Source organism: Panthera onca, chromosome C2 (assembly GCF_046562875.1).
Source record: "Panthera onca isolate mPanOnc1 chromosome C2, mPanOnc1 haplotype 2, whole genome shotgun sequence".
Lineage (NCBI taxonomy): Eukaryota > Metazoa > Chordata > Mammalia > Carnivora > Felidae > Panthera > Panthera onca.
Window position 1 is genome coordinate 32,398,805 of NC_138347.1, and position 16,283 is coordinate 32,415,087.

Below are 16,283 nucleotides of genomic sequence, written 5' to 3' on the forward strand. Positions count from 1 at the left end.
TAACATCTTTTTGGAATGATTTAAATTTCCAAGATGTTCATGAAAAATTCTAGAATTAGAGTAGTGTTATTAATATGAGGACAACGTAAAATTTACTTAATTACGAAAAATAGGGGCGCCTGGGTGGCTCAGTCAAACGTCCGACTGTTGGTTTCAGTTCAGGTCATGATCTCACGGTTCCTAGGTTGGAGCCCCACATTGGGGTCTGCACTGACAGTGTGGAACCTGCTTAGGATTCTCTCTCTCAACTCTCTCTGCCCTCCCCCTCCCCAAATAAATACACTTAAAATAATAATTGAGATAAACTGCTTTAAACTGTTCTTTTATAGAACCTATTGTCATCAGAGTTCAGCTTACTTTTTGACACTCAAATCAACCTGAAGCTTCCACGTCTGCTCCCTTAAGTTTCAGGAAGACAGATGTAGGCATATCTGCTCCCTATTGTCAATAATAATGAAAATAAAACTATTTTTTTTCCTCTTTCTCTCAATTTTGGAATATTATACATAAATTCAACCCATGATCCCAATCTTCTGTCTCATTTGTTCCCTTTCCCATTTTTGAGAACTGGCAAAATTTTTCTAGTAATTGAGGTCACTCAAAACAAATCACAAATTTGACAGTTTTATAATTCTGGGGAAAAAAGAAACATGTATCTCTTTTCCTTAACTGCTTAAGACTAGCTCAATAAGTTAAGTTGATGTGGCATATATTATTCCCAATATGTGTCTATAACAAGTAGAAATGGCTTAATATATTGTTTTAAGAAATGTTTATTAATTTATTATACAAAAATTAATGCACAACCAGGGCACAAGCTGGCAAACTGCATGTCAATGAGCAGACCATCAGATATAATGATCCAGAGAGGAATCATGCATGATGTTGACTTTAACATTTTAGATCTTATATACTGCCATATTCCTAATACAAGGCTCTCCCCAGAGCAGGTACTCAATATGTGAATTGGTTCAAGTAAATGAATAAGTGATTATCCAGATATTTCATAGAGAGTAAGCTACTTGACATGAACTTGTAAATTAGTGTTATTTTTCTAGAGCCAAATATAAGGTACTTTAAAAAGTCTATGTAAGCACTAAAGTATAGTGTTAGTTTTATTCTGCAGTTTATTTTCCTACACGTTCTCATCTCCTATCAATTCTGTGAAGTTCTATTTATTTATTTATTTATTTATTTATTTATTTATTTATTTATTTATATTTTGAGTGCACCAGCTAGAGAGAGGGGCAGAGGGAGGGGAGAGAGAGAGAGAGAGAGAGAGAGAGAGAGAGAGAGAGAGAGAGAGAGATCTTAACAGGTTCCATGCTCAGTTTGGAGCTTGACATGGGGCTCGATCCCACAACCCTGGGATCATGACCTGAGTCAAAATCAAGAATCTGTCACTCAACCCACTAAGCTACCCAGGTGTCCCTCTGTGAAGTATTTTAAGTTAGAAAAAACACTAAAAATTTAATTTGGAGGATGTTAAATCTTTATTGCTAAATATCTATACTATCTTTGTAAAATCATGATAGCTTTAAGGGTCCTAGTTTCCTCACCTGTAAATTGATGGCTTTTAGGTGGATTTCTAATACTTTATCTATATTTTGGGAACTGCAGACATATAGTAGAAAAAACAGTTGACTAGAATCAGAGAAATTACTTTAAATATCAACGAGCTTATGGAAACTCTTTATAAATATCAGTAAATAAGAAAGAGCTTTCAGAAATTTACATATAATAAACAAACACAAAATAATTCTAAAAGCATTGGTAGGCAATAAACAGCAAGAATGTTTCCCAGAAAAAAGAAGAGAAAGGCAAACCAAGAAACAGACTCAGCTATAGAGAACAAACTGATAGTTACCAGAGGGCAGGTGGACAGGTGGGGCACGTAAAATAGGGGATGGGGATTAAGGAGTGAACTTGTGATGAGCACCAAGCATTATCCCTATATTGTACACCTGAAACTAATATTACACTGCATGTTAACTAACTGGAATTTAAACAAAAACTTTTAAAAAAAGAATGTTTCCAAGAAAGTTGGGAGGAAAATGACAAATAGTTAGAAAATAGGGAAGAAAAGATAAGAGATTCAATGAATCAATCTAAAAGGTCCACTGCCTAAGAGCGATTCCAAACAAAGGGCAGCGGACAATACAGTGACTGGTGTTCTCAAAAAATAATTTAAGAAAATTTCCCATAATGAAGATATATGATTCTCCCATTTGCAAGGCCCCTCAAGTACCCAGCATAATCAAGAAAAGCAAATAAACAATAAGCAAAAATGGACAAGCCACCACCACAAAGCACATCAGAGTAAAACTTCCTTATTTTTGACATTTTAAAAGTTCTATTGTGAGGTGCTTTCTGAGACAAGGCTTCTGTTAACAAGGAGATAAACCCAAAAAAGAGGAAGAAATGAGATCTAGAAATAAGAGATCCAACAAAAACAAGTGAAGGAAAAAATCCCAGGGCTAGAGAGAAACCGGTCATTTTGAGACGAAAACGTGGAGTATTTTAGGAGGCAGATGCCTGGAAAAACCTCAGATTAGTGGAGTATTAGATAGGATTAAGCCTATAGGAAGCTTAAAAATGCAATTATTAACTTCAGAAAATAAACAATCTCATATAAAGAAAGAAATGCAATTATAGTATTTTACTTGGCTCTGCAGTAGATTCATCTGGGGAAAATTTGCTTCATAATACCAATGTAAACTGTTAATTTGACAAAGAATGCGATGGCAAAAGAATGAGTAAAAGAAAATACCTAATATTGACAAATCAAGAATCATTTGTGGATACATATTATTTAAAAATAGAAAGGAAACTATCAGAAGATACATCCAAAAGAGTAAAAGAGGTTAAGAGTAAGCGGGTTCAAGGATAGGAAGGTAAAATGGGACTCTCTTGGTTTTGTTTAAAGCTTTTGTCCTATTTGATTTTTTTAAAAATGATGTGCACCAGACAGTGTGATGATAAAGAACCTATGATAGGGGCTCCTGGGTGGCGCAGTCGGTTAAGTGTCCGACTTCAGCCAGGTCACGATCTCACGCTCCGTGAGTTCGAGCCCCGCGTCAGGCTCTGGGCTGATGGCTCGGAGCCTAGAGCCTGTTTCCGATTCTGTGTCTCCCTCTCTCTCTGCCCCTCCCCCGTTCATGCTCTGTCTCTCTCTGTCCCAAAAATAAATAAAAAACGTTGAAAAAAAAAAAAAAAAAAAAGGACCTATGATAAAAATTGGCAGGGCCCTAAAATGTTGGTGACCAGAACTGTGCTGTTGCATAGGAGCATGGTTAAGCTATTCAATTTCTAACCACACGCTCAAATGAAGCTTGTAGCCACCACCTCAACGGCCTCTGCAATGTTGGAAAAAAGTATGGTTAATGAGGGACTATTTCTATTCTAGAATGCTGAGGCAGACAGTAGGCACTGTTGCTTTTAACAATAGCACCTTCCTGAGAAAAGTGGCAATGAGCATTAGTGTTGAGAAAATTGCACTGCATACATGGAATGATAATAAATGCTGGTTATTAGCATCAATGCATACATTTTTAAAAATGCACATGCCAAAATGGAATTTTTGTTTGATCATAATTGTGAAACTCTATAATTAAGAATGCAGGGGCGCCTGGGTGGCGCAGTCGGTTAAGCGTACGACTTCAGCCAGGTCACGATCTCGCGGTCCGTGAGTTCGAGCCCCGCGTCAGGCTCTGGGCTGATGGCTCGGAGCCTGGAGCCTGTTTCCGATTCTGTGTCTCCCTCTCTCTCTGACCCTCCCCCGTTCATGCTCTGTCTCTCTCTGTCCCAAAAATAAATAAAAAATGTTGAAAAAAAATTTTTTTAAAAAAGAATGCAGAGGGACAGAAGAATCAATGTCCCCTAGCAATGAACAGTTATTTGTCCAAATCCTAAAACATGAGGCAAAATATGTTTTGGGGTTGCTATTTGAGTGCATGTGGGCAAACACACTAATGCGTCCAAGATATATTTTTTTCAATAAGACAGAATATATCTTGTTTCCTTTTAAACAGAATTATAACCAAACTTTACTCGGAATGGGTAGAAGTGGGTAGAAGGGTAGAAGATTCTACTATGCCCATTTGAAATTACTCTGGAGTTTCTAACTTTCCAAGGCTAGATTTTTTACTTAAATTGGTACTGACATAACGCTGATAATTGTTCAGTTTTAGGATTTTAAATTTGTGGTAAGGTTTTCTTCCATTATACTACTATAAATATAGGAGTCTAATCCTTAAAACACCTATAGAGATGGGGGAGATTGTTTTATTTTTAAAATAAAATGTGAAAATGGGGACAAACAATATATTTCAGACATTACAAATAAAATTTATAGACTTTTTTTGGTTCTCAGAAAAACAAATAAAATTCATACATTTTCTAACAAATAATTAGCACTTTCTAAAAAGGTTATGGATGCTGGTAGGAAGTCAGTAGCTCCCGCTTTATTCCCTAACTTGTTATGTATCAGTAGACTGCTCTTCAAATTTTTTGTCACTAAGAAAAACTCTACATGGACTATATGTATACTTTGGACATTTAAATATTCCTAAACAGATTATTTTTTTGTGATTCACAACATATTTGTGAAACACCATATGCACTTCCAGAAGTCAAAAACAATGTACTGTTTTCAGGCATTGCTTTTAAAAAGAATCATTGATTATTTTCTATTCAACCTCTTTGGAATGATGTGTGTCTGACCCCACAAAGTGCTGATTTGAAACCCCATATTACTTGTTCCTGCAACAAAGGCTATACACTGTGAACTGTTAAATGATCCCCAATATTTATGACATTCTTGGTTAAACGGGAAATGGGCTACTTGTCTAAATAATGCACAAGTCCACTTTAATAGCACCTCACTGTGCCACCTTAGAAATTGCTCTGCATTCATTGATCAGTAAAAGAGAGACTAAAATGTTTTAAATCTTAACACGGCTTTGTAATATTGTGTCTGAAAGTGGTCAGGAGAACAGGAATCGGTACGTGTTTCTCTCCTGAACTTCATATTACCATTTTTTTCCCCCTGAACCTTTCAATTAAATCACTTATACCATTTAGGTAAGTATGGTATATGGCTTAAGTAGCAAGTACTATTAATAAGAGATTATCACTCACTGATTAGATCATTAATAAAAATATTCATTTATGTGTATGATCTGAGAACCATGGATTTTAGTTTGATGGGTCAATTTGACAGTGATGGTCTCAAATGGTTTGAGCAGTTGAGAAGATACAGTGACAAATTAGCTCACAGTGGAAATTATTCTCTTTATAGTGGTCAAAAAAGAGAATTGAGGGGAGTGTGAGTATGAATTTTAGTGAACTGGTGATTTCCCTTTGGGACTGTTTCATGCTCCCCCAAAAATGTTTTCCACAATTGTACAGATTCCTCTGGGAAGCTTTTCTTCTTTATACCCATGAATGTTAGGGGAAGAGAGAGAAGTCTCACTTGTCAGCTCAACAGAGTGAAACAACATGTACTAAAAAGTAAACATCTGGCATATACAATTTTCACAGTCATTTTGTGATGCTTTGCAAAGTGTACAGACCCCTCAAATAATACCTGATGTATTTACTTGTTAACTCTCATAAAAATGTATCCTGCAGCTAAGTCATATCAGTGACTTATTTGACAACTGCATGGTATATTCTCTAAATTGCTTAATATTTATATTTTATTTCTGACAATGTTTTTGCTGCTATATTCAGAGTTACTAAACTCCAGGTATACTAGAGGTAAGTTACATTAAGTATGTAAAAAAGTTCCTGAGCAGATAGACCTTCTCACTTCCTTCTGAACTGAGTTTCCCCTAATATAAAGATTCTATCAACTCAATTTTATGTGATTAAAGGGAGTCACACACACAAACACACTCACACATACCCACATACACCCACACACACCCACACAAATGCACATAAAATAAATCTCTTGGTAGTTTCAGGTAACACTCTGCACAATTGTTTCAGTCTCAGAGCTAAACTGAGATCTTTATAATTGTTATCAAGCAGACAAAAAGCATTATTTTCTATTTAATTTTTCTTATCGCTTCCAATAGAGGTTTTAATGAGCAAAGAAATGGTCAATATGCAAGTGAAAGAGACAAACAGCATGTTTAATTCATATAGTAGAAAGAAAGGTTCCTGAATAATCAAGAATTTAGTGAGACAAAATATACAGAATGAACTTCCTTTGATACCAGAGTTCATAAAGAGTTAGAGTCTCAGGAACAAAATTATTCCGAAGATTGTTTTGCAGTCACATCACATTAAATGTGCTGCTTTAATTAGTTCCCTTGTAGAATACAAAGATAATTTTATGAGTTTATTATCTCATCTTAATTCATCTGATATGTTTAATAGCAGAAATCTGGTTACTGATTAACGTAAGGAGGAAAAATAAATAGATATAACAAAAATTTAAATGTTATAATTTATTCTTAAATGCATTGTTATTCAAGTTCTCTTAATTCAACACTGCAACGTGATTTATGCATTGGAGATATATAATTTTCAGGAAATCCATAAAAGACAAAGAGCAAACCCTATTAGTGTATCTAAACAATGCAGTTGTTTAGACTGGGTGAGCACCAGGGAATAGAACTACGATGCACTGGCAAATGAGAATACCCACGAGAAAGAACACTGCCTCTGATTCCTCATTTCACTCGTATGAACTTCCTTTTATGGTATTAAGAAGTGACATTTACAACCCTTGTTCTAGCTAAGTTTCTGAGAAAGTATCATACCAGCTTCTTCACCATCTTACCACCAATGGGCTTTGATTTGTTTGTCCTTTCATCTCAGTTCTTCGGTGAAAGATAAGAGAAAATCAGAATGAGTTATCTATAAGGCTAAAATAAATATAATAAATATTAAATTGTTTGTAAAGATTTTATTAATTTTAGCACTTATTCCAAATGTTTAAATCCTACAATTGTGTAAATGAGAGATTACTGGAGAAAATTATTTCTATGAAAATAGGGAGGCTGCTTCTCAAGGAAAGTACCAGTGTATTATTTTATACGATGTGAAAATGCCTATTGGATTAGTCTATTATTTTATACAATGTGAAAAATGTCTCTTGGATTGGTCTCTAACACAATCATCCGTAAGACTGTAATGATAAGAAGAGTTCTTCATTATCTTTAACTCCAAATACGTCAACATGCGTGTGTGCGCGTGCATGCGCGCGCGCGCGCGCGCGCACACACACACACACACACACACACACACACACACACACACACCTCTATCCATAGCCCACAACCTAGCAGTCTATGGAGAACTGTGCTAATAAGAACTAATGAAAAGACCATAATAAATAGCTGCTAGTACAACGAGCCCACTATGACATCATTATCTGATTTAATGGGCTATAAGTGATGTATTTTATTCTTTGCCTTTATCTAAAGTTTTAGTCAAATTGTCTCAGATGTGTAACTTACATGATTATATTTAGAGCTATACTTACAAATTCTTCAAGAAACATTTATGTATTTCCAAGGCGGTCTCTCTTAGCCATTCATAATATGAATTATTTCCAACGCATTCGATTAGTTAATTTTTACTTTAATGCCGGTGTGCACATGCATCTACTTAACAAGTGGCTCATAGATAAGGTAACAATGAGTCCATGCAAAGACAATCCTGAGTATAAGTTGGTATTTATGACTGCATTACACTTGTTAGGAGTTTGCTTTCTGTTATTTATAAGACTACAAAACAAACAAACAATTACAGACAATTTTGAAGTGCAATTACTTGCAGAGAGTCTTATTTCTTTGATAGCAATGTAGTCAAATATTACATCTCTAAGATAATATTATATTATCTGCCTGAACAAATTAGCAATATCAAAGTTTCCGGCTGCTAAGTATTCTCTCTCTCTTTTTTTTTAAATTAAAAATCGACAACACAAATGCATGCAGTTTTGAAGTTAAATTGCTTTTCCCCAAAGTATTTACTTTAGCAATATGACCTCCCAGCTGAAGAATGAAGTCTGGAAAACGAGGACAAGAAGTTGTAGCAGTTGTTAGCAGGAAGCAGGGATGGGTAGATAATTTTACACAGGTGGTTGATGATTGATGGAGGTGGAGGCATTTTTAGGAGGCATGGACGGTGAGGATTTGGGAAGAAACACTCTACCTGTGTAGCCCAGCGAATTGTCATCATTATCAGAGGTGGGGATGGGCGTCCCGTTGTCGTTCCCCCTCTCTAGGTCTTCAGGGTCTGTCGGAAACAACACCAGAGCTGCTGATGGGGTCACAGTAGTAACAGTAGTTGCCATTTCGATCACAGCATGTCCAGACACAAGTAAATCCACATGTGACAGAAAAACACACAGGGACAACACACAGCACACTTCCTCCCTGCCCCTCCTGCAGCACACTGAGCCGCACGGAGGTCTCAGCATCATGGCTTACGGTTTCTACTGCTTCTCCTTAATTTCCCTAATTCTCTTCTCTGCCTGCACCTTTGCTGCACTTCAAAGCTGGCGGAGGGCTCTGACTGCCCTCTGTGAGGCCGCCAGCACGGACTGAGGGAGCATATGGAGGAGGGACAGGGCAGGGTGGCTGAATGCTAGCATTGCTAATTTTCCACCTTATTGTTAATCAAAGCTATTGACTGTGATCACTCCCCATCATCGCTTCATCTCCTGCCAATTACAGACTCAAGGGACTGTACCTCATATGGGTGGGGGGGGGGCAGGGTGTGGGGAAAAATAGGGTCTTGTCAAATAAGAGGGTGGATTATAAAAATGTCATACTTTTCCTAAGCAACAGCAAAGAAAGCAGTGCAACATCACATCCTTCGGAAGGCAACACTTTATCATCTTAAAGGACGGAGATGAATTTACTGAAACAAATGCATAAGTAAAACAACACTTAACTTTGGACGTTTGGGGCTGGATATTTTAAAACATTCCAAATTGCTCGAGATTCTGTATTACAGTCATCCAGATAAGTATTTTCATTCATCTATTCTGATTTTTCTTGAATGAAAGAAACACTTTTTATGCTTTTCACACTGCACGTTCATTTTCCAATGTAGAATTTTAGAAACGAGGCCAAGCAAAATGACACTAAAGTTCTAATATCCAGAAGCTGAGTTGCATTATAAATACACACGGAAGCCCAACGACACCACGACTAATTTCACTTGTGCTCAGTCACTGTACATATCATATCTTTGTGTGTTAGATAAATATGAGCAGAATATCTAGCTTCATTGCTGATAAGCGGACACAGACACAATAAAAGCTAAGTGTGTACCTCCTAAGTGGAATACCGTCGCGTCATAGGTCATTCATCTTGAGGTGTTCTGCAGGCTTTTCATCACCTTAAATATCGTCTACACAGAATTCCTTGGTCTGAGCAGTGAAGGAGCACAGCTGTTTACTTGAGGAAGAAAGTATGTCACTTATGAACGAGGCAGCGAGTATGTGCAGGTAATGCCTCTCCAGAAACATCACAGGGGTTATTAATTCTGTGTCCCTGCTAGTTTTTTCAGCGAGCTTGATACATTTTGTCCTACACACAATTCTTCAGGGAGGATTAAGAATTTTTTAAAAGAGGATATAAAATCTAACGTGGGTCACTTTGTGACTTTTTGCATGTAGTATATCTATCCACTCTGTCTCCCCGTCTCCCTTCCTCTCCAGCTCATGGGTCATATAATTAACCTGATGTGGCTAACACGAAGGAAAAAAAAAAGGTGTGGATATCTGCAGACTAAAGAAAAAAATGCTGGTTATTGCTCTATTTATCCTTGCCTTTCCAGCAATAGCTGTTGTCCTATTTATCCTTAAAGTCAACTCAGGAAGTGGTATAGCAGGAAAAGGGTCTCCTTTCCACGCCTCCAGCCTGTAACCTATTTCTATGCATTAGTTGTTTAGGGCAGAGATTTAAGTCACATCAATAAAAGAGAATGGGAAACAGGTTTTTTTTGTGTGTGCGTGTGTGTGTATTTTGTGTCAGTGTTAGCACAATGTTCTGCCATAAACGAAGTAACCTTACTCAAGCAAACTAACCAAATAAAAGAGGTTGATACAGGAAGATAGATAGAAGGTTCTGGTTCAAATGTATTAAAAGACTTTTAAGGACACCTTCCCTGCTTACCCACAATATTGTTTTAAAAGATATGAAGTGTTTAGGGTCACCTTAATTTTACAGACTGATTATTTTTAGTTGCAAACACAGTTTTTCAAAGAAAGAGCTACTTTTAATTTATGATGGAAGAGTTTATTGAATGTAGATACACACATTTGTAATCACTCTGTTAAAAATAAGATAAAAATCTATCCAAATCCACAGCATGAACTCAGTTTGAATATACAGTATCATAAGACTTTTGCACCTTTGTTACTGAATGTTCCCTGAAACTGAGGACATGTGTTCAAAAGCAGTAGGGTAGGGATGAGGAAAGGAAGTTCACTGTCCTTTGAAACGAGATACATAGATCTGTTTAAAGTAGGATTTTTCACCAATGTCTAATTTATCCTGAGTGTTTTTAAAATTTGCTTTCCTGTCCCCACCCATCACCCTTCTGACCCCTGCTTAGGCTCAGGAAAGAACAGACTTCGCATTAATCAATGAATCTAACCATATCTATAAAACACATTCTATCTAACCAGTACTGCCTTTAATTAAAAATATGCTACACCTATAGAACAAAAGATGTCATTTTTACTAACTGCTCTCAATTTTTCTTCCTACTCCTTCCTGTCAAAAGATAATTGTAACAGGAAATAGTCACTTGACTCACTGCACATGAGCTTTAGGACTAATTTAAAGAGAGCCCAAAAAGTATTTATTTAAATGTTTTGTTGAATAGTATTGATTATGTGAGCCACGGTAAAGAATACAAGGAGGCAATAGATTATTTAGTGCTTACAATGTCTGAAGAAGTCTTTCTTGTGCCCCAAGTCTGAATTTAGGACCATCCAGATTTGAATTGATGTAGGCGTGGCTGCAACTGATGAAAGCCACCGTAACATCTAGAAATGCACTGTCACTAAGGGTGCCGGGTTCTATGTGCCTGACACCCCCATTAGACTGAATTCCCCAGGGTCAGGTAATCTGTCTGCGTCACATTGGTACACCCACCACCTTACACTGGGCCTGCAATATTCTATGGGCTTAAACAGTTTTTTTTTCCTTTAAGATAATAAATGAATTAATGAACAGATGGTAACCAAGAATGCAAATCTCACTTAAGTAATAGACTCTCAATCTGAAACAACTTGAAAATATAAAAGACTTGTTATAAATTAACTCAAATGCTAATGTATTCCCTGTATATCCAGTATCTGTAAAGGCATATAAAACATCTTTGCAATATAAAAGGAAGTCTTAAATCATAAAATCGTAGACAGTCATGGTTGGAAGTATGTCAGATGGACCTTTACTAGATGTTCCGTCAATATTCAGATTCTTCTGAATTTAGTGGTCATTTGGCCTTTAGTGCTTTTAAGGCGAGCAATTCCAATTTCACAATTAAGTGTTTTGTTTTATGTTCAATTTTTTTTAAAAAAAAGATGTTTTCTAGATTCTAATTCTAGTAGTAACCTGGTGGGCTCAAAAGAACTAATATTTCATCTATGAAGGCCTGTTTCCTTCCCAGCCCTCCTTAAATGCTTGTGTTTCATAGGGCTCCAGATTCACCCTTTTGTTCTTCAACATGCTTCATTGAGGCTTATGACTAAAACTGTTTGTTCTTTCTTTTTCTTTTTAATAAGATGATGTAACTTCCACATTTCTTAATTGGATGCCTAAATGACCAAATCTCATGTCTACTGCTTATTTGACTTTATGAGGATTCCAAGAAACCTCACACCTTCTCTCACTAAACGCTGAACGCATCCTCTTTTCCTTCCGCCTACTCTTTTCCTATATTTCCTATCTACAGGAAGGAAGTCATCACTGTATTATATTTAGTATTTTACAATTCAATGGGATGTTAGTATCTGGGGTTAAAACTGAACTCGGGTGCTTGGGTGGCTCAGTCAGTTAAGTGTCCAAATCTTGATTTCGGCTCAGGTCATGGTGTCATGGTCAAGGGATTGAGCCAAAGGTGGAGTGTGGAGCCTGCTTGGGATTCTCTTTCTCGTACTCTGCCCCTCTGTCTCTTACCTTCCCCCTCTCAAGTGCTTTCTTGCTTGCTGTCTTTCTCTCTCTCTCAAAATAAGTAATAAAAAAAAAACATTTAAAAATAAAAAGCAAAAACACTGAACTCTTAGTCCACAGGCCTATTGTTATGAATTTTTCTACATGATTTATTTTTATTTTTTAAATCCTTTTTGGAGGTAGTTCTATGCCAACTTAAACCTATAATATGTAAAATTTTATATAGAATTATGCATAACCATATAATATACATATTATTTATATAGGACATATAATGTATGAGTGGGCCATCTTGTAATGGTCTTTTGCAGCTTTAATAAAAGTGACAACAATGACAAAAAGGAATAAGGATATATAACTTCCTTTACGAGGGAAATTATGTCTTTTGGGAAACTTTATCCTTAAATACAACAATTTATTAAAGGTGATACAACTTTGTTTAATGGTAAATTACTTGTAAATTTGAAATTTGTTAATCTGTATAATACTGCTTTTATTGAGATTTCCCCAACCCCTATATCAAATTATAATGGAAACTCTGAATTGGAAAAAACATTGTATTGCAACCTCTGATAAAATCATTCATATAATCACCATCAATAAGCACTAAATCTATCAGGTGAAAAATAGTAGGAGACAGCATATTTCACAGTGTCAAAGTATCACCCCAGAGATTATTTGCTAACTGCAGAGGAGAAAATAAACTTTTATAATGGTTATATCTGGCAGTCACCACTTGAACTCAGTAATCAAAGTTAGTATCACCAATGCTGAGTAAATAAGAATGGGAAGCTAATTGTGTGATAGAATATACAGCACCACCTATGAAGCATCCACACTAACAATACTTGCCCTGAACTTAATCGAGACTTAAGACCCAACTTAAATCTACAGAAGAAGAAAATATATGTCCCTTAGCATGCACGTATAGGATAATTGATGGATGAATTATTTTGAACTTACTTTCAAATGGCTCAGAAAACATATATCGACAGGACCAAAGCAAATATGATATAATATTAACAGTTGTTCGTTCTGTTATGAAAAACATTCAAAAAAGTTTAGAGGATGGTAATTGAAGACTGAGTGGTATAAAGCTTTCGCTACAGTGTGCGGCAGCAGAAATTCATGCAATGATGCTTCACTTTCATTGGTGATATAATTAAAATGGCATTGATACCCATATTTGTACTACCATTCAACCCACATTTCTCTAAATTGTTCATCATGCTATGATAGTCAGTATTACATTGTGGAAATGTAAAGGTCTGAGAGAAAACTCTGCTGTTTAAATTCAATTTCATTTATTTATTTTTAATTTTTAAATTGGGTTTGAAATTCACCATCGAAAGAGTAGAGTTTTAATCTTTATCATTTCTTTCTGTCATATTAAGCTATGTAAAATATTATGTTAAAAATAATAGCGTCTTCCTTCTGCCCTACTGTAAAGTGTCAAGCTGGTTTCTTTATAGATTTGCATTATCACTGTGCAGGGTTTTGGCATTAATTGACATTTTGAAGATGACCATTAATAAAAGATTAGGGAAAAGCAAATGAATATAAACTACTATCAATATGAGAATTGTGTTCTACAAATTGGATCAATTCTCATTGATTCTTTCCTACTAATCAAGAGGAATGCAGGCAATGGGTACTTTAAATGGAGTACTGAAAACATTTAATTAGAAACCCAGGCAATGAATTGCAGAATTAAGTACAAAAATTATGTTTGTGAAGCTTTGTATTTGTGTCAAAATTTTACAAGATCCAATTAAAGTTAAAACTCAAACTTATGCTTTAATCATATATATATATACAATATTACTTGCCCCATTCTTTTGAACTGGAAATAAGGGGAGAAATAGCAGTTATGTCAACAGAGATGGGGAGGAAAAAGAAATCAGTATGCTCTTGTAGGTAGTACCTACTACTCAAAAGAATTCAGAGAACAAAGTAAATAAAAAATTCATTTACAATGAGGACTGAATGACTTTTTCAGAAAGATATATGCTATAGAACATTAAATATAATATTATCAAGATCTAAAATTGTGCTACAAAATGATGAATAAAACACCTATTTCTTTTAAGTAGCAATATGGTAACAGAAACCAATGCGTTACAACTATTTCCAGTTTTGCTATTATAAGGAAAAATCAAGATTGCTTCCTTGAAATGAAATGAAATGAAATGAAATGAAATGAAATGAAAAAGTAGATTTCATACAGTGATCTCAACATATTTGTTAATGCTGTTTCCCATTTTCTAGTTTAGGAGATTAGAAAACTGAATGAATCCTATATTAATAAAGAGAAGTAATAAATAAAATAAAAGTAAATATAAATAAAAGTAAAAAATAAATAAAAGTAAAAATAAAGAAAAACTGTACCGATTATAATAATGATAACGAATATTTACATAATGCTTTAGTTTTTTAAAATATAAACTATATTCTTTTTATGCACATCTATTTTCTCATGCAGTTCTTATGGTTCTATCATGATCACAGTTACCATCATTATCTGCATCATCAACATTCCCATTTTAGAGATGCTGAAATGGAAGCTCAGAGAAATTATTTTGCCTCTGTCATGCGACTAGTAAAGAGTGGATTTGCAATTTGATTCCAAATGATTTCTGACTCCAAAACACCTCCTCTTTTCACTGTGTCCATGGCCTCTCTTTACTCATCAATCCAATTCTAGGAACTGGATGGGATTTTAATATTATATAAGCAACGGTACACCAGACTAGCGATTCCTTTGCAATTGCTGAACAATAAGATTGGATAATTTCACAAATGTATTCCTGAGCTCTGTTAAGCATAGTACCCATGGATTCTTCACTGTCTCCTTTTACAAACAATATAAAACATATACTCTAGTTAATAACACAGCCAGATGTATTTAAGCTAGAAATACACAATAAAATATTATTAAAATAGGGATTCATTATTACATAAAGCTTTCCCAGATAATTTTAAAAATGTAGACTTGGGGATTGAACTACTGATTAAATAAAATTAAGATAAATTCAGATCTTTTGGACAATTACTTTTTAAAAGTTATTCTTCAACAATAAAGATTTTCCTTTTGGTATAAGCTTAAGGAAACTTAGAACTGGAGTATGTCTTACTCATCTTCATATGCCCAATTCTAGCACAGTGCTAAGCACAGAGTAGCTAGCTAATCAACACATATTTGTTAAATGACTGAATGAAACGTTGAGGCATATTTTTGCTGGAGTCAAGAGTTTAAAAAGGAGGTAACTTTTCTCAATCAATGAATATCAATTATTTCCTTATTTGGGACTTTATTACAAACTTATCTATCTAAAATTATAATCATTGTCATTAGACATGTTAGGTACATATCTATCTAAAATTATAAGTCTAATTCAAAATGACATTATGGCAAGTTATTACTGCTGATAAAATACTGTTTCTCTCTCCATCAGTCCCCAAGTAAATATACTGAAGGAAATAAAATCTTGCTTAACTTAAATCATGTGAGGGGTTTACTAGTGAAATTTTTCTTTCTTGTATGTTAAAAAGAGATGATTCATAAATATCCCCCCCCCATGATAAACTGGATATAAAGGAAAGCGTAATAAATAGTGATAAGCTGTAAAACCAAAAGAAGTCATACTACAAAAAAACAAGAATGGTATTTAAATATTGCCAGGTAGGTAAACTGTATTTTAGTTCTATGACTTCTCTCTGATTTGAATATTTCAAATATAGATATACAGATATAAGTATAGGTATCTCTTGATTTGAAAGAATGAAATGCATTTTTCTGCAAGGCTGCTCTTAAAACTGAAGTAATGCAACACAAATTTGGAATTAAGATTTGCCAATACTACATCCTATGTTTGAATTTGAAAAAAAAAAAAATGTTGTAATTGTGAAAAAAAGGAAAAATAGCTACATGGAAATTAACAAATATGATTTTGTTTGAGCTAATATGGGGTACATCCAGTTATACCAGGCTGATACAATCTGATTAAATAATAGAGACCTAAACAAAAACATTAAAAAACAAAGAAATAGATATATATTATATTAACATATATATGTATGTATATATATTAACATAAAATATACTACTGAATGAATGTTAGGAAGGTAAAC

General features: G+C 34.8%; 1 protein-coding gene across 5 annotated transcripts in view; it reads right to left on the bottom strand.

The window, feature by feature from the left end:
- Nucleotides 1-16,283, bottom strand: part of ROBO1 (roundabout guidance receptor 1) — a 1,123,873-nt gene that overhangs the window by 497,983 nt on the left and 609,607 nt on the right. For 4 of the 5 annotated variants that reach the window (XM_078452893.2, XM_078452898.2, XM_078452894.2 and 1 more), the window contains exon 3: nt 8,173-8,256. The exons of the other annotated variant lie outside the window; for it this stretch is intronic. In XM_078452893.2, the coding sequence (XP_078309019.1) occupies nt 8,173-8,256 (84 nt within the window). The remainder of the gene's footprint in view (nt 1-8,172; nt 8,257-16,283) is intronic. 5 annotated transcript variants of the gene reach the window in all.